The sequence below is a fragment of the Arvicanthis niloticus genome, chromosome X (genome assembly GCF_011762505.2).
Source record: "Arvicanthis niloticus isolate mArvNil1 chromosome X, mArvNil1.pat.X, whole genome shotgun sequence".
NCBI classification, from domain to species: domain Eukaryota; kingdom Metazoa; phylum Chordata; class Mammalia; order Rodentia; family Muridae; genus Arvicanthis; species Arvicanthis niloticus.
In genome coordinates, this window is record NC_047679.1 from 28,688,258 (window position 1) to 28,710,921 (window position 22,664).

Below are 22,664 nucleotides of genomic sequence, written 5' to 3' on the forward strand. Positions count from 1 at the left end.
TCTGGAGCTCGCCATTTCAGTTAGTCTGGCTAGCCAGTTTGCTTAGCTGTTTTCCATCTCCATCTGCCTCTTGTGTGCTAGGATTACAGCAAGGTCACCACACCCATCAGGCTTTTAAGTGTGTTCCAGAGATCTGGTCCTCACCCTTGTGTGGCACCCGCTGAGCCATCTCCCCAGACAACTGCCAATTGTATTCTTTAAACTCAAACTATCAGAAGCCCTCATCTTTATGAGACTAAAAAAAATCTATTTGGTTGAGACTTGAACCGTCTCACAAACTGATCTGAGTGAGTAATGGAAAGAACTAATATCTTAAAACAATGGCTAGAGGCCAACTGTTCATTGGAAGGAGAAATGTACTGGCATATCACAAGGGTTTTTTTTTTTTTTTTAAATAAAATGCAAAAGGTATATTAAGAAGCAGAAGAAGGCAAACACAAGTAAGATAAGCTTTATGAGTAACGAAGAGCCCAGTCTTGGAAAGAAAGGAAATGTAATGAAGTTTTAGCTAGAAAGTCTAGACTTAATGAGTAAAAGAAGCACAGCTGCATGTATGAGTGACACAGATAGTGACCAATATTGCTCACAATCCATCTTCCAGCATTTGATATATTCATGGGGACTTGGGTGCCGTCACAAGGCAGCCACCTTGTGGGAAAGGGTAAACAAACATAAAAAGAGAAAAACAGGAAGGTTTCAAAGTGCTAAAGATATATATACATGGCTAATAGATAGAATTTTTTAAAAAAAACATATTGCTTGGTAATTGAGGTACTGCTCTTACAGAAACAGTGCAGTACTGAATGAAACCTTTGGGCAATATTTAAATTAGAATTTGAACATAAAATCTCTTTTAGGTTATGGTCAATTCCCATGATGGAAAACCGAATCTTTTTTTTTTTTTTAATGTCATTCTGTTATTTGCTCTAAAATAAATACATTTGAATTTATAAATATGTTCTGTCTGTTACCAAAAACTCTATTTTGATCTAGTAGCCATAGGTGTAATCTTCCAGTTTGCTCTGCAAAAAGAACTACCTCAAAAAAAAAAAAAAAAAACCCACTGGCTTGAAACACACTATATGGAGACAGACATACATACCATTCCCGCTTGCGTGCACTGAGCAATCACTATTCACTAGGAGTGTGGTGGAGTTAGTGGAGTTACAGCTTGACTGTAAGGAATTTGAAGAGCTGGATACTCCTTGGTTTACAGTCTGCTTCTTTAAACCATTAGTAGCAGTTTTACTCCAGTCTACAGCAGAATAAGCATTACAGAAAAACAGGGCACTATGTTGAAGCTCAAATGCAAGAGATAGGTCACAGTGTAACAAGTTCTAGCAATTGAATTCTCACTTCAAGATCTTGTAGAGAACTCACACATTTTACAAGCTGTCATTATAAAGGGCGCCTTCAGCTCCACTGCAAGTATTTACCTTGCAAATGACTGCCTCATTAAGAAGAACCTGTGTCCTCCTGGAACTAAGGGCTGAGCTAAGTGGGTTGTCTGGAAATAGCCACCAATTTAGGAAGTGTCCCAGAGCCTCTCCCTCTGCCCTCAAAAGAACATAAGTCAACTCTGCCTGGTAATTGTTCCTGAATCCATACAAACAGCTGATCTACACATACTGCCATTTTCTAAATATAGACTGCAGTACCTATCAGGCACTGAAAGGTTTTATTCATGCGGAAGGAAGCTAGTTTTTCAAACAGGACTTTATTGTTGTTGTTTTAAAGAGAAAGAAAAAAGAAAAAACAATGAGTCCGTTGCTCTGCTAGCCAACCGGGAATATGTGAAAAGAACTTCAAAATAACCAAATGTATGCCAAAGCTTCTATACAAAGTCTGGCCAGCTAACAAATAAAGCCACTGACAACTTGGACCTGTGGAGAAAGGGGTGAGTCAAGCCTTAAAATGTTATGAAGGAAAATATTAAAAATTACGTTGAGAAATGAAAACCATGCACTCCATAGGAAACAAATGCTAAAAACGTCACTGTCGCTTCATTGCTGAAGCATTCAGTCTACTAACTTTCTTGCTCACAAAATTCTCAGGTAGCAATTCTCTCTCTCTCTCTCTCTCTCTCTCTCTCTCTCTCTCTCTCTCTCTCTCTCTCTCTCCCTCCCTTTCTTTTTTACCCAGTAATGTTGAACAGCGTTTTCTGTTGCGCATGTTGTGTTCCTCCACTTTCCAGATTTGACAACTCCTTGGCAGTGATTGCTTTCATCTTAATGTACACATTTATTTTCTTGAGATTTAAGAGAAGAAAAAAAATGAAAGCAAATTTTACCCGAATTTTCAGCCAGCCGTAATTTTCCACAACAAAGATACCGCCTCCACTGTTTTCTGACATTTTCTTTTGCTGCACAGTAAAAGATGAATATGAAAAACCCTAAAGGGAGAAAAAAATCCAAACCATTATACAGTGAATTTCACATAAAACCTGAATCTTGGGGATTTGTTTTGCACAAAAGAGGACATCTTTGGCAGTTATGGACAAGGTGAAATTTTATAAATTGGACAAAATATCTAAAATCCAAAGCTTAAATGAAGAACTTTGTAAGATACAGTGCTCATACATGGAACTTCATTTCCACAGCTAAATTCACATCTCTTGCCCCAGGTCTTGCTCTCATTCTTCCCTGTCCAGGTAACAAAAGCCATCTTCTCAGGGTCCTATCTGAAACCTCAGCTCCCACCTCTCAGATCCCCTGGTTTTGCAACCTCATTCCAAGTTCTGTCAAATGTAAGCTTCTCCAGAGTCTCAGGTATCTCTTTTCTATGTCAGGTTCCTTGCTTGGGTCCTTGAGTCCTTCTGCTCTGATCATCAAGTCTGCAGTGTTTGGATTTATGTATCCACCATCTTCCTGCCTCTCTTCAAGGCCCAAGGGTGTTACAGCATGGAAAGCTAGCTACAGATGTGAGCAGGCCTTTGGAGTTACTTCCTGCCCACCACTGTTCCCAGAAACCCTTACATAGCACTGTCACTGCTAAGACCCCCAAGGATTTTGCTAGTAAATATTTGTGGACCTTATGGATGAATTCTGAATACACTCCCCCCCACCAACGATTACTTATCTTCATTTTAAAACACCAGATTTGCTTCTTATGGGGTATATATGAGGAAGCCTCAAGGGTTGGTGGACATGGCACACCTTTGCTCAGTGCTACCCTAGAAGGCTCCTTGCTTGCATGCATGGAGAAACAACGTGTGTGAGGGAGGGATGGATGGATATATGCACCAGAACAAAATTACACACAGCGTATCTTTAGGCCTTAGTTCCCTTTTACAGAAGCAGCAAATAACTTCTAGTCATTTATATTCTAATACTGTGGAAATTGAGAAAAAAAGTCAAGTTTGCTAGATTCTTAAACCACATGAGGGGAGGTACATAGCTTTCATGTTAATGATTACTATAAATTTGCATAGCATGTTTTTTCTTTAAAGTATCTATTACTTTTAGTATCCCATTATTAGGATATAAAACCTTTCTCGAGCCAAAGGTTGTGACACATGCCTATGTAATCCTAGCACTGGATTAGCAGAATAGGAAGATCACTGTGTATCTGAGGCTAATCTGGTAAATCCCATAGAAGCCATGACTAAATAAATTCATGAAGGCTATACTCTGCCTGAAAAGCACTTCCTCAACAAAACCCAAAACAAAACAGAAACCTTTGATATAATTTTCTTATCTTCTCTTGTTTTATATTTAATACCACACAGTATAACACCTGGATAAAACAATTTAGGGACTGGTATGTTGTAGATAAAAATATCAGCCATATGTAGGTGTGTGTGTGTGTGTGTGTGTGTGTGTGTGTGTGTGTGTGTGTGTAAATAAAATAAGAACCTATGACCAAGTTAAGTATTAGAATTACACTTCTGGGAGGAATTTCATGAAAACCAGCAAAATCATCTATTTCCTGATATTTCCTGAAGGAGGGTAGTATGGGAGGCAAAAGCAACATGAAAACAAGCAGAGAAGAATGTAATGGAAAGGAGTTGGAAGAAGGGGAAGCCAAGGGACAATTCTTTATTGTTTCTGTAATGTAAACCTATTAGCCTACTGGGCTTTTAATGCCAAAGCACTTCCATTAAAAATTAACAGCTGACAAGACTTTTATGATATTGTTCCAAAAGGAATTAGTCATTTGGTCCTTCTAAAGAATACAACTGTTAGGGTCCCAAAATGAAAGTGATGGGCTTTATTACATTATGAGAAGCTCAGAAGTCAAGGAGACCCTTCGTGCCTATCCCAGGCATGCTCAGGGCAGCCCATGGCCAAGACCACTGCTACTTGGGTTTGTTGATTATCTTCCCATTATCATTTTATGTTTCTAAATCAAAACCTCAAACCTAAGCCCAAGGTCCAAGTGGAGAACTCTCATAGTGACATGGTATCTGGGTTTTTCTTGTATGCAGGTTCTGCTTTCATAAATTAGTTTAAAAAATAAAAAGGAAGGAAACAAGAAAATGCCAAGTCATTGGCAGATTCTCTCAATACAGTTTATCCAAGGAGATGAAGATGGATAAAAGAAAAAAAAATCACCATTGCTCAAAATTAATAAAATGCCTTTCTTTTAAGGACCTCAAAGCTCCTATTCTCAGCAATAAGTTGGTTCAGAAAAGAGTACACTTTCAGCCACTAAATAGGGCACTTTGTAGGTACTTTCTTAGTAGTGATATTTTTATTTTCCACTGGACTCTGGGTTCATATTTAATGTTGTGGTGCTTACCTTGTAAGGTGTTAAAGATGGCAAAGAGATACATGAAGGTGACATTAACTGGTCCCCAGGCAAAGAAGGCAAAACCCCAAGTAATTCCCAGTAAAAATGTGAGGCCAGCGATACTCCTGAGGTCTTGAATACTAGTTTTGCGTTGAGCTCCCAGTTGCTTCTTTTTTTTAATTCGACAAAGCTGAACCAAGACCACAATGAACATACTGACGTTCAGTAGAAATATCACACAGAAATATCCCACAACCGTGATATAGAACACCACATTGCTGTTGATCCAGCAACTGGATGAGGAAGAAGAGAGGAGGAAAACATTATAACGGCGAAAATATGTTTGCTCCAAGGGATGAACTGAGTAAATGTTTCAATAAAAACGTTTTTCCCTTTCAAATAAAAAACAAAACAAAAAAAGATAAACTGCTTTTCTCCACAATCATTTATATCTCTGGGGAACAGAATCTAGTAGTTTATCTTAGGATACTTGTTAATTGAGAATATTTTTGAAGCTGGAGAGATGGTTCAGTGGTTAAGAGCAATTGGTGCTATTCTAGAGGACCCAAGCTCCAGCTCACAATTACCTGTAATTTCAGCTCCAAGAGATCTGACTCCCTATCTGGCCTCCATAGAAACACACACATGTAGCACACATATATCCACATATATCCACATAAATAAAATGAATCTTTAAAAATAATATTTTTGATGTTTCCAGACAGAGATGCTCTGTGTAGGCCTGGCTATTCTGGAACTCATTTGGTAGACCTCAAACTCAAGGAGATCTGCCTTACCCTGCCTCTTAAGTGCTGGGATTAAAGTGTGCCACCACTACCTGGCTCAAAACCATTTTTGAAACATTTAGATCTTCACTTGTGTAAATTATAGTTATCCAAAATTGTATGTATTTATTAATATAATGTCATGAGCATTTCATTTTTATCAGCAGTTAAAAGTCTTAATATATTTTGCCCTAATTTGTATACTTCTTCAGAATAATTCCTCCTAATTTGTTACTTAATAGTAGTGTGGTATTTTCAACTAGCTAATCTCATTACACATGGTGATGACAGCTCCTGTTAAAAATAATTTAAAATTTTATTAAGATGATAGATGTAGCCCCACAGACTGATTATATCTTCCATCTTCTTGAGGAATTTAATTTTCTAGTTCCCTGGGCCTTCTCTAAGATGAATTGGTACTCACAAGTCATCTGGTGTGCCATTGGGGAATTTCCCATAAGATCCAATCCCATAATTATCTGGGGATATAGTCAGGACGATGGCCACAACCACAGCTGGTATTCCTGGAACATGGGAAACATCAATCACACAGTTCTGACTACAAAGGAGATGAAAAAACACCTGGAGATCATTCTATTTTCCCTCCCGTGGCATAGCAGAGACTGATTAACTAGTCACCAAATCAGTTTCTATTCATTTTTTATGGATGGATGCTTTGACCGTCATTAGCAGCCAGAACAAAATTTTGGCTAGTAGGCTATAAGCAGAAGTGATTTGTTCCACTGTGGTCCTGTTCCCTAGAAACTACCTGCAGAGTCCTCCATTTTTTCCCCCTGAAACCCAGAGCAATCTTGGAAGCTCTGTCTTGAGGCAGAGTCTCCATCTACTGGGGTTTATAAATAAGCCTTCCTTCCCTTCACCTGGGACACAGACAAGTGGGAAATGAAGTACTGTGATCTCGGGGCTTCTCTCCTGGAGCAGCTAGCACCACCATGAACTCACTCATGTCTGCACTGTAAATTTAAGAGTAAGCAACTCCCAGTGAATCTTTCATTATACAACTACAATTCCTCAACTGATTATTTGGAGCCTAATGATGAATGGAAAAGGCTGTCTTCCCTGACTCTCGGCTGGTGACTGCTATGTTGTTGGCTTTCTCAGGGGTCCATTTGTATTTCTGCTAAAAGGAGGCACAACAAAAGAGTGCTCGTGACAGTTCAAAGTGCTTTCTTTGCTAGGAAAAGGTGCCTCAAAGATGTCCATGCCACCACTCACCAACCCTGTGCTGCCACCCCACACTTTACACAGACCAGTCAGTCAGCATCACTGCTCTAGTAAATAAAACAATAATGATGATGATGACTACAACAACTCCTTTTATAGATCGCCTGAGGTGCCTGAAACATTCAAATGCATTCTTTATTTTAATTTATGTGCACCTCTAATGATACTGGCATGATGGTTTCCTAATGAGACATTTCTTTTAAAGAACAGAATACTGGAGGCTAAAGTTGCAGATCATTGTGCTTACCTAGCATGTTCATGGCCTTTGGTTAGATCCTCGGGGTCAAAGATGTACATAAGCTATGGAAGTGGAGGAGACTGTCCTTGACAAGGATAACTGGCATTTCAGCTTTCTCTAAAGAAGATACAATTCCTACCCAAATACCTGGAGCTATAACTTTCTTTTGGGGACAAATGAGGGAAATTGTGTTTTGTTATTCTTCATAAAGATACAATGACAGAAAGGTGGACAAGTAAGGAAAGGTTTACAGTCCTGTTGTTCAAGAGGAACTGTTTAGAATGAAGAGGAGGGAATTTTGGAGTGTTGATGGTTGTGATCCAGTGAAAAAGATATCCATAAAGAATGAAAAAGCCAGTCTGGGATGTGATCTAGCCTTGCAAAATGGGGGTATGCCACACCATGATTTAGAGCCAGGATCTTTCCCTGGGTGCTGCTAATTGCCTTGCTAGCTTCACTGGCTTATCTTCAATGAAGTGCGAAACTACATAAAGAATAGGGCACTACATACTTGTGGATTATCTAGAGGACTCTTAGGAGAAAGCAGCACCAGCTTACTCTTTTTCACTGAAGAGACCAGAACCAAGCTCACTGTTAAGTGCCACCAAGAGCTGTGAACTTAATGGGAAGGAGAATGTAGAGTTTGGGAAATGATCTGGTTGCTGACTCAGCGAGATTCTTCTGGAGACAACACAGCCTATGAGGAGTCCAAAGCTCCTTTAGAGAGTTGCCAAGTGGGATCCAAGTCTCTGCATGATGAAAAAATCAGAACACTGGGGGAAAATGCAGGCAACATTCAAGCAAATTTATACATACCCCAGCCAACAATGCAGAATTTCAGGATGTACTTTCGGATGTAAGTATTAAACACCTTGACCAGTGCTAGGTACATGTGGAATGCTTCTAAGCCCATCCATGTGAATGAGACCAAGAGAAAATAGTGAAGAAATACAGCCACAGAGATGCAGAAACCTCGGGTATTATACAGCGCAATCCAGGAGTCTAGGAGGAAGACCAGGTTGAGCAGAAGCAGGGCAGCACACAGCTGGATGAGGATTTTGGAAGGGTAATCCCTCCGGATCTTTCTAAAATGAAAGGACAAAATACAGCATTATAGCCTGCCAAACTTTGTATAAGAATATTCCTCAGCTGTCTCAGAGTTTTAACTGAATTATTCATTAGCTTATGCTGATATGCATAGATTTTCTCTCAGAGTGGCTGAGTGTATAGGGGACATTAAAACCAACAACAAAGGAAAAATCTAAACTGAAAAATTGTGAGAATGAATATTGACCATCAACTTCAAAAACAAAAACCTAGAATCACCTAGGAGATAAGCATCTGGACACAGCTCTGAGGGTCGGAGTAGATTAACTAAGGTGGGAAAATGCACCTTGAATGTGGATGGCACTATTCCACGAGTTGGGCCTTAGACTGAATAAAAAGGAGAAAGTGGTCTGAGCACCCCACATTCAACATTCTCAGTTCCTGATGCTGTGACATCCTTACACCCCTGTCAAGATGAACAGAACCTTCAAAGTACGAACCAAAATAAACCTTTCTGTCCATACTTTGTTTTTGTCAGGTATTCAACAGCCTCAACAGGAGAAGCAACTAAAGAGATAATAGCTCTGAAAATGTGTCTGAATTTCTGTAGGATCTTTTACACACGGACTAAAGACACACAGTTTTAAACAGTGTGTAATCGACACCAAGGAGGAGCCACCTCATTTCTCCTGAACAATTTCTAGAAGTATTGCTTGTTCTTCTCACATAATAGGCTGCTATATTCAGCTCTTCAAATATATGGTCAGATTCCCATATCATCTCACGCTATCACTTAAATTCAGATCATGGAAAGAAGAGTTTAAATTATTGCTAAAGGTAATGTCACAGGGAAATGTAGCTAATTCATCTACTAGGATTCCCCCCTAAAAATGGTAAGAGGCACCCTTCTGGTATGATCCCTTTTAAACTGTAACCTCTTGAATCTCAATCACTGTCCCTTTTCTCCTCCACTAACTTCTGATGATGTACCAGGCACCCATTTGGGGTACAAAGATGATCATGGCACAGTCCCTAGTGAGCTCACAAACTAGGGGAAGGCAGAAGCATATAAACCAACACCTTATAAATTTCATACCCAGACATTCATTCTATCAGGTAGGTATAAAGGACAGGACAGGCTGAAGAAAGGGTTTTTAAATAATACATTTTGGTGCTGAAGGTGAGAGTTGCATCTTATAAACCTAACGTCCAGTTGTAGATACTCACTCAAAGGCTATGTAGGTTACAAGAGTAACTGACAGAAAAATTGATGAAAGCCCACAGCCAATATATGTGATAAATGTCAGAGCCATCATTTGACTTGGTGGTAAAGATGTCCGAGATAGGTCCTGGGAAACAAAATTTTGCTTTCAGTGATCAAACCATTTCAAATACATAAGAATCACTATTGTGCTTGTTGAATATACTAAGTATCCATAAATAGTTTCACAGTCTGTTCAACCCATCTATAAGATAGGCACAATCACTGTCAGGTAAAGATAAGGAGTTCCAGTAACCTGCCTGAGATCCTAGCTAGGAAGTGGAGGAAACAGGATTCAAATCGAGGTCTGCCTGACTCCAGAAGCTCATATAGTTGACCACTGCACCATAGTGCACTGGGGAAGCCCTGGATTAGGAGCCTAAAGACTGATGTTTGGCTCCTGGCTCTTATTATCTCTTACTCCTGTGAACAAATACCATGAGTCTTAATTCTAATTGCAATAAAATGACCCGTGTTAAAGGAATGCTGGGAAGTTTAAATGAGATCATTTAAGGATGGGGTGTGGCTAAGTAGTAGAGCACTTGGGTAGCAGTATAAAATAATAATAACAACATTAATCTTTGTCAGAGTATTTTATAAAAATTTTAACTGTATCAATAGGCAAATAATTTGTGTTGCCCATTCTAATAGGAATCTCTTGCTATGCAAAAGAGAAACTACAAATGTGAAAATAGAATGTGAAAAAATACTTGTATTCTACATTCAAATATTGGTTATTAAAAGAGTGGTTTCTTTGGTGTATAACTATGCCACAATATTATTATGTTTTCTGCTTATATATCCAGTCATCTAGTACAGTAGATGATCTGATATAATGTCCAGCTAGCCCTCAGACCCAGAATCTAAGGCCACTGAGTATGGGAATGTTACCAATAGGATGCCAAAGCTTGTAAGGTGGCTACAGGTACAGATAGTTTCATTCATCCTCTTGTCTTTGATGGAACAGCCATCAGATGACCAACCTCCTCTGCCACCTGTTGACATCAAGAGCAGTATCTGTCCCATCAGCAAGGCACAGTGACTTACCAACTTCCCCACTCCCTCACTAAGACCTTGAAAGAGTTTAAAATTGGAACCTACCGTTTCTGCTCAAGTCCCAGAATACACATTTCACGGTTAAGTCATCCTGTAGCAGAAAGATAAGTCATAGCTAATTAATTTACTGCACTTAAAAGCAATTGGGAAAATCAGTGATATTTTTAACTTCATAATCTTATGCTTGAGTTTTGGAGACTTATTTTATGTGATTCTTAAGAGGCAAATGAGCCCAGTACAAGTCAGTGCTTCTTAAAATATCAATTATGCATAGATATCACCTTAGGGACTTGTTTAAAAAATATACATACACTCCACACATTGTGGTAGAGCACTTGCCTAGTTGGTGAGGGTATGAGTTCAATCCCTAGCTCCGAGGGGCAGGGAATACATTCTGCTCAGTGGGCCTGGGGTGGAACCCAAGCCTTTGCAAGTCTAGTCAACTCTCAGGTGACACTTATGTTGCAAGTCTGTAGAGCACACTCTGAGAAGTGAAGTTGTAGTTGAAACTCCATATGAGATGAGGTGTCTGGAAGTGAGAGTCAAATCTGCAGTCACGGCTCTTCTCACAGTGAAACTCAGCAGTAGCTATGAACTTGCTTTTGCATTGGTCTGCCTCAGAAACTACATGGTCAAAGATGAAATGATTTGGGAGGTCAAAATTCTGTAGAGCAACAAGCAATTTGTGGTCTTACACACATCGCCTGTCTCCAGCCATGCCCTACCAGCAGTCTGTATGAGACAGGCATCTCCTCACCTGACTTGGGTTGATGTGCTTCAGTGAGATTGTCACGTTTCTTGTCAAGTTCTTGATGGTCATGTTTGTGACACTTGATGATATGACATAGCTTATCAGAGAGAGGTTCTCCAGGGAGGGGTCCTAGCACCACAAAGAAGCAGCAAGACAAAAATGGAAATGAAATATGATGAGGGGGATTTATGTCTAGAAGGACACTAAGAACTATTTGACTTCACATTACTTACAATTTAGGTCAGAAATTGTGATGTAGTAAAGTAACTTTTTCAAGAGAACAACCAGAAGCAGGGCTTATTCCATCCCAGGGCTCTAAATACTAAGTTGAAGTGTACAGCCGACACAAAGGACCTCATGAATTTTTAAAGGGAGACACAACATGAATCATTTAAATCTTGTGTCCTAGAGCAAGCTACTGATTGAATCTCCCAGTGTCTCCATTACCTAATCTGTAAAATGGAGTAAGAGTAGGTTCCTTCCTCCCAAGATAGGGATTAGAGTTGTACTGGCTGATATTGACACAAGCTGGAGTTATCACAGAGAAACAGCCTCCCTTGAGAAAATGTCTCGAAGAGATCCAGCTGTAAAGGCATTTTCTCAACTAGCAATCAAGGGTGGGAGGGCCCAATGTGGGTGGTGCCATCCCTGGGTTGGTGGTCTTGGGTTCTATAAGAAAGCAAGCTGAGCAAGGCAGGGGAAGCAAGCCAGTAAGTAACATCCCTCCATGGCCTCTGCATCAGCTCCTGCCTCCTGACCTGCTTGAGTTCCAGTCCTGACTTTCTTTGGTGATGAACAGCAATGTGGAAGTGTAAGCAGATTAAACCCTTTTCTCCCCAACTTACTTCTTGGTCATGATGTTTGTGCAGGAATAGAAACCCTGATTAAGACAAGAGTCAACACTTGCAAGTTTGTAGGGCAGAGCTTAGCCATTTGTGAGTCCTATAAATGAATTGGTAATTGCTAGTTATCTATCATCAGGAAGAGTAGGGAGTGGATAAAAATTAACTACAGGGTTTCAACACTCCATTTGATTTGTGGCAGGCTTAAGAATATGTGATGATTAAGCAGAATTAAGTCACCTACCTCCAGACCAAACCCAAATCAAAACCAATAAGTAGCAACTTTACCTGAAACAGGGCGGGTGTTTCAAAGAAATTGAACTGAATTCTCGAAGCCAATTCTACTTCGTTAGCTGGCAAATTACTCATCAGTGATGAGGGCAGAGTAATGGCACCAATACTATTCTCAGGAGCCTGGCTTTCCAGAGAAACCTGGAGATCAAGTAAGAGATAGTAAATGTGTCTGAGTTGATACAGTGAGGTGATCAAAATTGAAGGGCCTTGATCTAGATTGCTCTAGAAAACAGCTCTGCCTCTAAGTCTCTGGTTGAGTGAAGCCTCCAAGCAGGAAAGGAAACATTTTAAGGACACATAGAAATGGTCAAAGAGTGAGACCATTGCAGGGTCCAGGAGACCACAGCAGTTCACACACCAAGTCAGTAAGCAAGTGCTAGGGCAGTCACCATGAGCATCTGTGCGGTGTGCTTATACAATGAAGACCTTAAAAAACAAGACTTTGTTTTACTTTAGCGTTTCTAGCCCCCAGTCCCTCTAAAGCATCGGTGCTCAACCTGTTGGGCCTTGATCCCTTTGAGGGCTGCATTTCAGATATACTGCACATTAAATACTTACATTACAATCCATAACAGCAGCAAAATTGCAGTTACAAAGTAGCAATGAAAAAAATTTATGGTGGGGGTCACCACAACATGAGGAATTGTAATAAATGGTCGCAGCATTAGAAAGGTTGAGAGCCACTACTAAAGGGTGGGCAGAAAGCACTAGAAGCAGGATTGATTTTCAGCATTATTATACACATAGTGTAGTTATAAAAATTTAAAATGTTGAAATTCATCTCCATGCATAGGTCACCCAACTGCCTAGTATTCCTTCATGAAGATACCATTTCCTACCATATATCAAACACACACACACAAAGAGAGACTTTCACAACCTCTCTCTCTCTCTCTCTCTCTCTCTCTCTCTCTCTCTCTCTCTCTTGCACACACACACACACACACACACACACACACACACACACACACACTTTCCACTATCCAGTTACTAAAGGGTTAACATGGGTACAAGACTATCTAGTCAAATTGTATATTTTTCTGAATGCTGGGGGTTGACTCCAGGACCTCGTGCACACAAAATATGCCCTATACCACTGAGTCCCATCTCAGCTCCTAAAAGCAATGTCTTTTTTATTATTCTGTGGTGCCTCACTGGCTGCTCTGTATACCAGACTGGCCTTGAACTCAAAAGAGTTCCACCTGCCATCATCTCCTGAGTGCTAGATTTAAAGGAGTCAGATATTTAATCTTTTGAATAGTAAATATAACTCCTGATAATCAACAGTAATTGCCTCCTTTGGGAGCACAGCAGGGGCTCCAATCATACCCAAGAAAATGTTGTTTCTGTAAGAAATTAGATTGTTGTACCTGGAGATTGGCTGGGTCTTGGGCTGCAAAAGTCGTTGTATTGAAATTACTGGCATTCACTCTGATCACAGCGAGAGCCAAAGAAGGTGAAGTTAGACTGACAGATGTAGATGAAAAATTCAGCTGGAAGCCAATGGCATCTACCACTTTTAGTAACCTGTCAAGACAGTTGGCAGTTTAAATTTAGTCCTCTCGTTCTCTCTCCCCCATTCTAATATAGAATGGATGTCATTCTGAGTCTAGTCCTGGGGGCAAATACTTGGCTATCACTAGTCACATAAACAAGTATCTTTGATATTTGAGGGGATCCTCCTAGCAACCTGTAATATACACTATACAGGTAAGTTGCCACATCTTCATTAAACATTGTTGAAAGGGAACTCTTGGAGCAGGAGGGCCCTCCTGTTCTAGACTCCAGCATGTTTATTTCAAGTGTTCTCCAAAATGTTATTTAGAACCTTTTCCTGGGATAGGCTGAGGCTGCCTCTCTGACGCTTTAACAGGGAGAAAAGAAAAAAAGCATGTAGCTAAGGGTATTAAAAAAACATTGTGTCATTGAGAAGAGCTTGAAGGAGAACTATTTCCAATCCAGGTTACTATTGCTTATCCCATAATATTAAAATGCCTATAGCAAGAACTGGAGGCTGGAAACTCATCTATGGAGATGACAAAGAGGGCCCTCTTCCCTGACCTCCTCAACTGAGAAATCTAGTTGGCTGCCTCAGTTGTTTTCTGCTAGGTGTTTGTAAGTCACCAATATGAAACTGTTACCTTTTGCTTGCTTTCTTAATTGGGCTGCTTCAGTCAATTGTCTCTGCTGGATGTTTTGAGCCCTCAATTTAATGACGATTTGCTATCTGTTGCTTCTCTCTATCTGCTACTCAACACTTATTTTTACTTTTGCTATTTACATCCTTAATAAACTCACTCATTCGAAATGGAAAGCTCAGGTAGCATAGCTCATCTCTGAAACACACAGAATATACCCCTATGTTTGCAGAGTCATACCTTTGAGCTAGAGGGGCTAGCAAGGCAGGTGGAGAGTGAAGGAGTTTGCTGACTCGGTTTACCATTTCACCTGCAAGATTAGGCTCTAAGCTGCCCAAAGACAAAGCTTTCTCCATCTGAGATACTTGGGCTTCCAGATCAGGAACACTGCTAGTGTTGAAAACTGTAGCAAAAACAAAAACAAAAAACAAAAACAAAGTCATGTTATGCAATGCATGATGCAAAAGTCACTTCTGAAGATAAACACATCCCATGATGTGGTCAGTTTACTTTTGGGTATGCATCCAAAAGAAGAAGGATATGTATTTAGAAGACTTAGTTGTGATGTTTCATAGTATCCTTTTTCATAATAGTTCTAAATGAGAAATAATCCAAATGTCCATGAACTGGAAAATGGATGGATAAACTGTGTTATGTCCATAGTGGAACATTATTTAGTGACAAAAAGAAATTAGCTACCAATGCTTTCCACAACAGGGTGGCTCTCCAGTTGTACAATACATTATGTTAAATGAAAAAAAATCCAAACTCAAAAGACATGTCCTATATGATTCTCTTCATGTGACATTTTTGAGATGGTGAAACTACAGGGAATGCATAACATATCAGTGGTGGCCAAACTTAGTTTTTAAAAATATAAAAATGTCTCATAATTTTATTACTAATATCTGATTTCTTATTTTGCATATTCCCTTCTGGTCTATATCCATGTGTATCTATACTATTATGAAAATGGAATATTTTTAACTAGCTATTGTTGGGCCTTTACCTCTTCACATCAAAATGTGAAAGTGTCCCCAGACTTTTGTACAGCTATTCTAATGGCCCACGTCATTGAGCAAAGGACACTGTGTTGAAGTAGCATGCCTTATATAATCACTTCTCTCTATGGAGCCAATAAGGTTTATCTACGTTTTAGCTACTAGGTTATGCTCTGATGTACATCTTGTAGGCATATGTTGCTTCATTTCTGTTGCCCTAAGAGTAGAACCCTAGGTTCAGGGTCTTCTTGATGGCTTTTGGGGTAGCCTCTAAGATTGCTCCTAAGGGTCAATGGGAATAGCTATGGGAAAATAATCATTGTAGACTCAGGACAATGAATTCTAATAATACTTTTTTTATCCAGCCATTAAACCTTCTTTTGTACTATGATTCCATAATTCTGCCTAAAATTTACACATTTATTTTAAGATAATTTGAGAGCAGTGCTTATTAGGAGAAATAGTAAGTCACTTGGAAGATGCTCCAAATCTCTCTGTGGATGCTGGCCTGATGGCAGAGGAGGCAGAAGCCATAACCTGAGCTCCAAACTACTAATACATTAAGCTAGGCTTTGTCTCCAATCTCCAGTTTTAAAAGGAAAGCTTGTTTCATACTCCCAGAACTAAAGTTCCAGAGAGTCTGGAATACTCTCTGTTCCTTTCCCTCTGTTCTTTATTCCTATACCACTAAGCTTACATGGCTCCTGGGAATCCTTTGTTTCCATGGCTTTCTCATTTAATACTATTCCTAGCCAAGGACACCCAGTATGACTTATCTATCCTCATGGAGAATAGGTCAGGAGGTGCTAAACTGTTTTAGCTTTTGCTGGATTTGAGGTTAAAGGCTAGATCTTCCAAATGGTTCAGAAGAATGGCTTAATAAAGTCTTACTGTGTATTTTTGATTTGTAAGCTTTTTAGGAAGCCCAAATTCTAACAGCCCCATGATCAGCTTGGCTTCTCATATTTACCTGTCTCACCAGGAGGTATGCTGATGGTGACCACTTTTTCAGGGACAGATGGAGATGGTGTGGTAGAAGAGGGAATGGAGGACTGCACAGGTGACAGGGTGTAGAAAAGATCAGTTTGGGGCAAAGAGGAAGAAACCACTACAGGTTGAACAGGCAAGTCACTCTCAGGACTGGAAGCCAGGGGGATTGTAGGCTGAGGAGATGGAAGGTGACTCTCTTGTGCCAGAGAGGGTGTGTGTGGGGTCATAAGGGCATGACCAAGGGGTTCAGCCAAAGAGAAGTCACTAGTAAAGTGGGAAAAAATGGTGGCCTGAGGTATAACTGGCACAGGCTTGCTGGAAGAAGATAACAGTGGGCCATGTGGTTGATCAGCAAGACAGACAATGGGATCCTTCAGATCACTAAAGGAAAAATGAGAGAGATACATATAAGACACCAGTAAGGTACAAGAGGACTCAACCCCAGCAGCTGCCCGGTACCACAAACTTAACAGAGTTTCACTCTAAAGACTGGCTACTTCACATTCTGTGTGCTTCTGGCACTGGCTTCTGTCCCTGTCTCCTTCAGACTTCTGGGGAGAGATACTAGCATTATTTTACAAACCCCAGTTCTGGTTCACTGATTTTTCAATGCTCTAGAGCTCTATGCCACACGTAATCTAGGATCTTGCAACATTCTCTGTGTTCCTGGAGGAAAGATAATAAATGTCCCATAACTCAACTGGTTTCATCACACTAGAAATCTGTCTTAACCAATTTCATACCATTATATCCAGGTATAGTGGTCACTAGAACATGGTAAGTGATCAAGAAATTCATTAGATGAAAACATGAATCAAACTGGATCCAAAGAGATAATCTCTGGCTGGTAAGTCATTTACCTTTTAACGTTGCTTTGGTTCAGTGATACTCAACCTTGGCTATATATGAACTCTATTAGAAAAACTTTGAAAAACATATCCACACAGACAGACAAACAAACTATATTGCAACTTGATTGGATTTAAAGTCAGCAAGGAGACACCCTATGTCTGTGAGGGTGTCTCCAGAGAGGTTTAACTGAGGAGAGAAGACCCACTCCGAATGTTGATTTCACCAGACCAGGGCCGGGGTGGGGGGGTCTAAAGAAACAAAGAAGAAAGCAAGCTGAGGATCCGAATTCTCATCTTTCTCTGCTTTGGGATTGTGGGTGCAGTGTGACCAGCCTCCTCACACTTGTGCTGGCCCTGTCCTGACAAACAATATCCATCGTTAAACTGCAAAGCAAAAATAAAGCACTTCTCTCTTTAAATGGCCACTATCAGGTATTTTGTTACAGCAATAAGGAAACTAAGACAAGTAGATAGAAGAAGAGATAGAGAAAAGATAGGTTTCTGTGGCTTACACTCTTGTCTCATTCAGTTGGTCCTGGGACAGAGAGTAAGGGGTGTCAGGCACATATATTTTCTAAACTCTCAGCTGAGTTTCCTGGTTACATGAAAGGTTAAGAATTCACCTACTATCTGCACAGGATCAATATGTCTTAGGACATATTAGGGAAGAGCAACTAGAGTGGACGAATAGAAACCCAGGGTTGTCTCAGATAGACCCAGATTTAGATGGAGACAGAAAACCAATGGGAATTTGTTCACAGAGCTTCTCTTAGGCAAGAGGAGGGAGGGTGATTATATTGTGGAGCATTAGATGAGCATAACTTTAAAGAGATGCCAGTGGAGTGGATTTGTAGCTTAGTTGGCAGCGTGCTTGCTTATGCTTGGCAAGTATGATGCCCGGGTTTCACTCCAAGCACCACATAAACTGGTGATCCAGGCACTTGGAAAGTAGAGACAGGAGGATCTAGAGTTCAAGGTCACTGACTGCTTGGTCACTGTAAAATTAGTGAGTTTAAGACAGGAGGCCCTGTCTCAGAGGAAGCAAGAGAGTGAGACAGAGACAGAGAGACAGAAAGGCATAGACACGGAGACAAAGAGAGCCCTCTGGATAATTTACTCCATGCCAGTGAGATGTTCTTCTTTACATCATATACTATATAGCAATCCATCTGGCCAAGCTGTGACAACAGTGCCTTGGAAAATGTACATGAGATTATCTTCAGAATACAAGGAGCCTGCAGAAGCCAGACACCTATTCCAGGCTCCCACCATAGGGCTCAGCAATAAAGAGGCTGCCGTGGATTCCTGTTGCTCACACTAGTCCTGGCCCTCCAGCCACTGAGTGAAGCACCCAAGTAAATTACAGAGCAGTCAAAGAGGAAATAACTCTTCCATGTTAGTGTCTAGATGTCTCTCCTGTACAGCTGGTCGCAATTTCTGGGATTGAGCACAGACATGTTTTGAATGGTCTTCTTGGCAGAGGTGAAGCCTATATGCAGTCGAGGGTATTTGCCTTGAATTTAGCACCTGATGAATGCTACATCTATATAGATCTGAGTCATCACCACCTAAATCTAAACATAGAGCGCCCTGGAAAGGGCGTTTTCAAAGCATGTTCTCAAAGTGCCCCATGTGATTCTTCTAATCTTGAGAACCAATATTTGAAAGACCCAATGTCCACACAGTTCTAGCTCAGTAGTTACCACATTTGGCTTCACATTAGAATCCTCTCACTAAAGGGTTTCTAAAAAGTCAGAAGCTTGTGCTATGCCAGACCATTCACTGAAGGTAGGAGGTAAGAAGTGTTTTTTTCTTTTTTAATTCCCCAGTGATTGAGGCATAAGACAATGGTTGAACATCATTGCATTGCTCTACTGCCTGTATCCTTAGTCTTCAAAGCTGGGTTAAAGAACTAGATGTGGTAGTACACACCTTTAATTCCAGCACTGGGGAGATAAAGGCAGATAGATCTCTGTGAGTCTGAGGCCAGCCTGGTCTACAGAACTAGTTCCAGAACAGTCAGGGCTACATGATGAGGCCTTGTCTTAAAATAAAACATCTATGTCAGACTGGGGCTCAGGGGACAGCAACACTGGCCTCCTCCAGGATTTTGCTAGAAATGAAGAATCTCAGGCTCTTCCCTAGACTTACTGGGCCACAATACACATTTCAAAAATGCTCAGGGGTTGATGCATTTGGAAATGGTTGAGACTGATCAAATCTATTTTCTAATGTGCAAATTTACAGAGATTAGTTGATTCCACCATTTCATCTAAGACTTTGAAGGTGGAAAAGTACCTGCTCTAGAATAAACATAGATGTATAGCTAGAGAATGACATGGTGTGTGTGTGTGTGTGTGTGTGTGTGTGTGTGTGTGTGTGTGAGTAGCCATAAATATGTAGCCAGGCACAGGTCTAATTCTTCCCTGCTTTCTATGGCCTGCTTCTTGCTAGTGTCTCTGAATGGACAGCCATTAGAGGGTATGGGTGCTGTGTTAAGAGTGATGGCCTTTTGCTCTGATTCTGACACCTCCAAACATCATAATCCCTAAATAGTTCTCAAACTCTAGATTAGTAGATGTTAAGCTCAGTAAGGTATATCTAAAGTTTTTATTGCAAAAATATAACAGATTGTTAGAGACTTTTAATTATTCTTTGAGCCTGTTGTTTTAACATATCCCAAAAATATGACCCATATTGGACTGACAGACTACACTGGGCCTTCTGTTCCCATTTTAAATTATGTATGTTTTTTCTTTTATTGAAAATAGATTTTTCCACACAATATCTTCTGATTATAGTTTTCCCCTTCAATTCCTCTCAGTTCTCCCTACCTTCCCTCCTATCCAGATCCACATCCTTTCTCCAGACATCTAAAGTACAATAATAAAATAAAAAATAAAATAAAATAGAAAAAAGAACAGGATAAAGCAAACAAATAACCAGAAGAAAAGAGCCAAAAAGCATGAGAAACACATATAGATGCAGAGACACACATTTTGTACACATAGTAATCTCATAAAACACAAATCCAGAAGTCATGATATATATGCAAAGGTTCTGTATGTGTTTTTTAAAATGCTGTGACTATTGTTTTTTGACTATACAAAAAATATTCTGTAAAGTAAAAAAAGGAAGAGGCAAAAAAGAGGAAAAAGATAAGGAGGAGATGGAGATTAACAAAATATTCTCTCTCTCTCTCCTTCTTTTTCTCTCTCTCTTGTTTTTTTTTTTTTTTTTTTTTTTTTTTTTTTTTTTTTTTTTTTTGAAACAGGGTTTCTCTGTGTAGCTCTAAAACTTGCTTTGTAGAGCAGACTGGCCTGGAACTCACAGATATCCTCCTGCCTCCTGCCTCCTGCCTCCTGACTGCTGGGATTAAAAGCATGTGGTGCCACCACCACCCAGCCTGTGATTCTCAATTTTAATTGTTAAAAACCGCCCAAAGTGTCTTTACCACCTTTACTTTTTTTTTTTTTTTTTTGAGACAGAGTCTTACTCTATGCAGCCCAGGCTGAAATACAAATACACTAGAAATACCAAATACTCAGAGTATATCTCAGATCATTCCACCCCAGACCTCTGAGGGTGGTGTTTGGGAATCAGTGTTTCTAAAAACCAAAATCTGAGCTAATATATGGCTTATAGAAAGGCAGCAAAACAACAGAGTTCCACATGCCCTTCATTCAAAATCTTCCAATGCTCACTTATGACATCCAGAATGAGACCCTATCAACCATCAACACTTAGAGCACCACAAAAGTATACCATACCCAGCTATAAAAATCTGTAAGGCTCACCCAGTGATTCCAGTGTGTAGCCAAGATTTAGAAACAGTTTGAAGACAGCATACCAAATGAAAGCTCCACAGAACAGAAAACCATTTTCTCTAAAACTGAACGCCTGAAATTTCTCCAGTCTGAAAATTCTGACTATCCTTGGCTAGCATGGGGATTAAGTGTTATATGTATATATCACTTTATCACATTTGATTTGATTGATTGATTTGTTTTGTGATTTATTTATTTATGAGAAGCTCAGCAAATTTGTTACATACCACTGTAGTTTTTCTAACTCTTCCGGTGAGGAAGGACAGGGAGTCCTGGGGGAACAGCAGCACTGTTCTAAAGGAGACAAAAAGAAAAAGAAGAAAATGCATGGTTAAGAATAAAGAAAAATAGAAGCCCAGATTAATATATGATTATCACACTGACAGGCTGTGATTTCAAAGAGTAATTGTCTAGAATCAGTGGCAAAATTTATTGACTGTGTTTGATATTGACATATATATATACATATATACATACATACACACACACACATCTTGCTAAATTGCTTATTGAATGACCAACATTCTTTTCTGTTTGGTTATGTGCTTGCAAGGTCAGTCTCTCTTTAGAAACTCCAAAGAAGGATTAAGAAGTAAATATATCCTGAAGAAAATTAGCTTAAGTGAAATAGGCCAGGTATAGAAAACAAACACCCCATGCTCTTACTCACTTGTGGAATTTACAAAGATCTAACTCATAGAAACAGAGAGTGAAATGGGAGTCACCAGATGAAACAAAAGGAGAAAACTGGAGACTTTTTGGCTAAAAGACACAAAATTCAGTTAGACTTCAAGAGACCTATTTTGTGACATGGTGATTGTAGTTAATATCTTACATACTTGGAAATTATTGAGAGTAAAATGTAAGTCTTCCCAACACAAAAAGAAAAATGTAAGTATGCAAGGTAAAGCACATGGTAAATAGTCTGCCCTAGGAATTCTACAATGTACAACAAAACATCAGTGTACACATAAATACACATAGCTTACTTGTCAATTAAAAATGAATCAGACAAGACCTAGCCACAATCCATTGAATGAATACTCTACACAGAGCCCTCCATCAAAATTCATATGAAAAAGAGTGCAGCCACAGAGACATCTTACCCATTGGCCGAATCTGCACACTTTTGAAAGTAAGCATCATGGCACACACATTCATGGTCTCATTCAGTTTTATTGTGAATGTACAATTTAACGTGCTGCAAAGAGAAACGTATACAGCCAGGATGTTAGTATGTATGTACAGCATATATTAGATATGTGCCTGTACTTTGTAATTACTTTTGCAAACTCAAGAGTGAGGAAAGGGACATTGATAGTGTTATCTTTGCTGTATTACCCCACTAGCCTTACAAACACCTATCTTCTAGGGTCTCATGGCTATTTTTGTTTGTCGACTTGACTACATCTGGAACTAACTAAAGCCAAATGCCTTTGAGGGAGGGTTTTGTTTTTTCATTTGAAATGGGAAGATACACATCCAGATCTTTTGAGGTGGGAAGATCTACCTTTAATCTGGCCACTCTTGATAGCAAGCCCATTCCTTCACTGTCATTAAAGCCTACTTCTTTGGGATTCTAGAGTATACTGGAGACCAGCTGAGAC

At 39.8% G+C, this 22,664-nt stretch overlaps 1 protein-coding gene across 8 annotated transcripts in view; it reads right to left on the reverse strand.

The window, feature by feature from the left end:
* Window positions 1–22,664, reverse strand: part of Adgrg2 (adhesion G protein-coupled receptor G2) — a 113,451-nt gene that overhangs the window by 4,006 nt on the left and 86,781 nt on the right. For 7 of the 8 annotated variants that reach the window (XM_076918194.1, XM_034485306.2, XM_034485308.2 and 4 more), the window contains 15 exons: window positions 22,164–22,258; window positions 21,285–21,351; window positions 16,360–16,760; window positions 14,629–14,791; window positions 13,621–13,777; window positions 12,245–12,388; window positions 11,121–11,243; window positions 10,409–10,454; window positions 10,199–10,302; window positions 9,274–9,395; window positions 7,816–8,084; window positions 5,941–6,040; window positions 4,741–5,024; window positions 2,291–2,392; window positions 1,103–1,255 (listed from right to left, as the gene is read on the reverse strand). In XM_076918194.1, the coding sequence (XP_076774309.1) occupies window positions 1,103–1,255; window positions 2,291–2,392; window positions 4,741–5,024; window positions 5,941–6,040; window positions 7,816–8,084; window positions 9,274–9,395; window positions 10,199–10,302; window positions 10,409–10,454; window positions 11,121–11,243; window positions 12,245–12,388; window positions 13,621–13,777; window positions 14,629–14,791; window positions 16,360–16,760; window positions 21,285–21,351; window positions 22,164–22,258 (2,330 nt within the window). The remainder of the gene's footprint in view (window positions 1–1,102; window positions 1,256–2,290; window positions 2,393–4,740; window positions 5,025–5,940; window positions 6,041–7,815; window positions 8,085–9,273; window positions 9,396–10,198; window positions 10,303–10,408; window positions 10,455–11,120; window positions 11,244–12,244; window positions 12,389–13,620; window positions 13,778–14,628; window positions 14,792–16,359; window positions 16,761–21,284; window positions 21,352–22,163; window positions 22,259–22,664) is intronic. The other variant, XM_076918195.1, reaches the window with a different exon arrangement.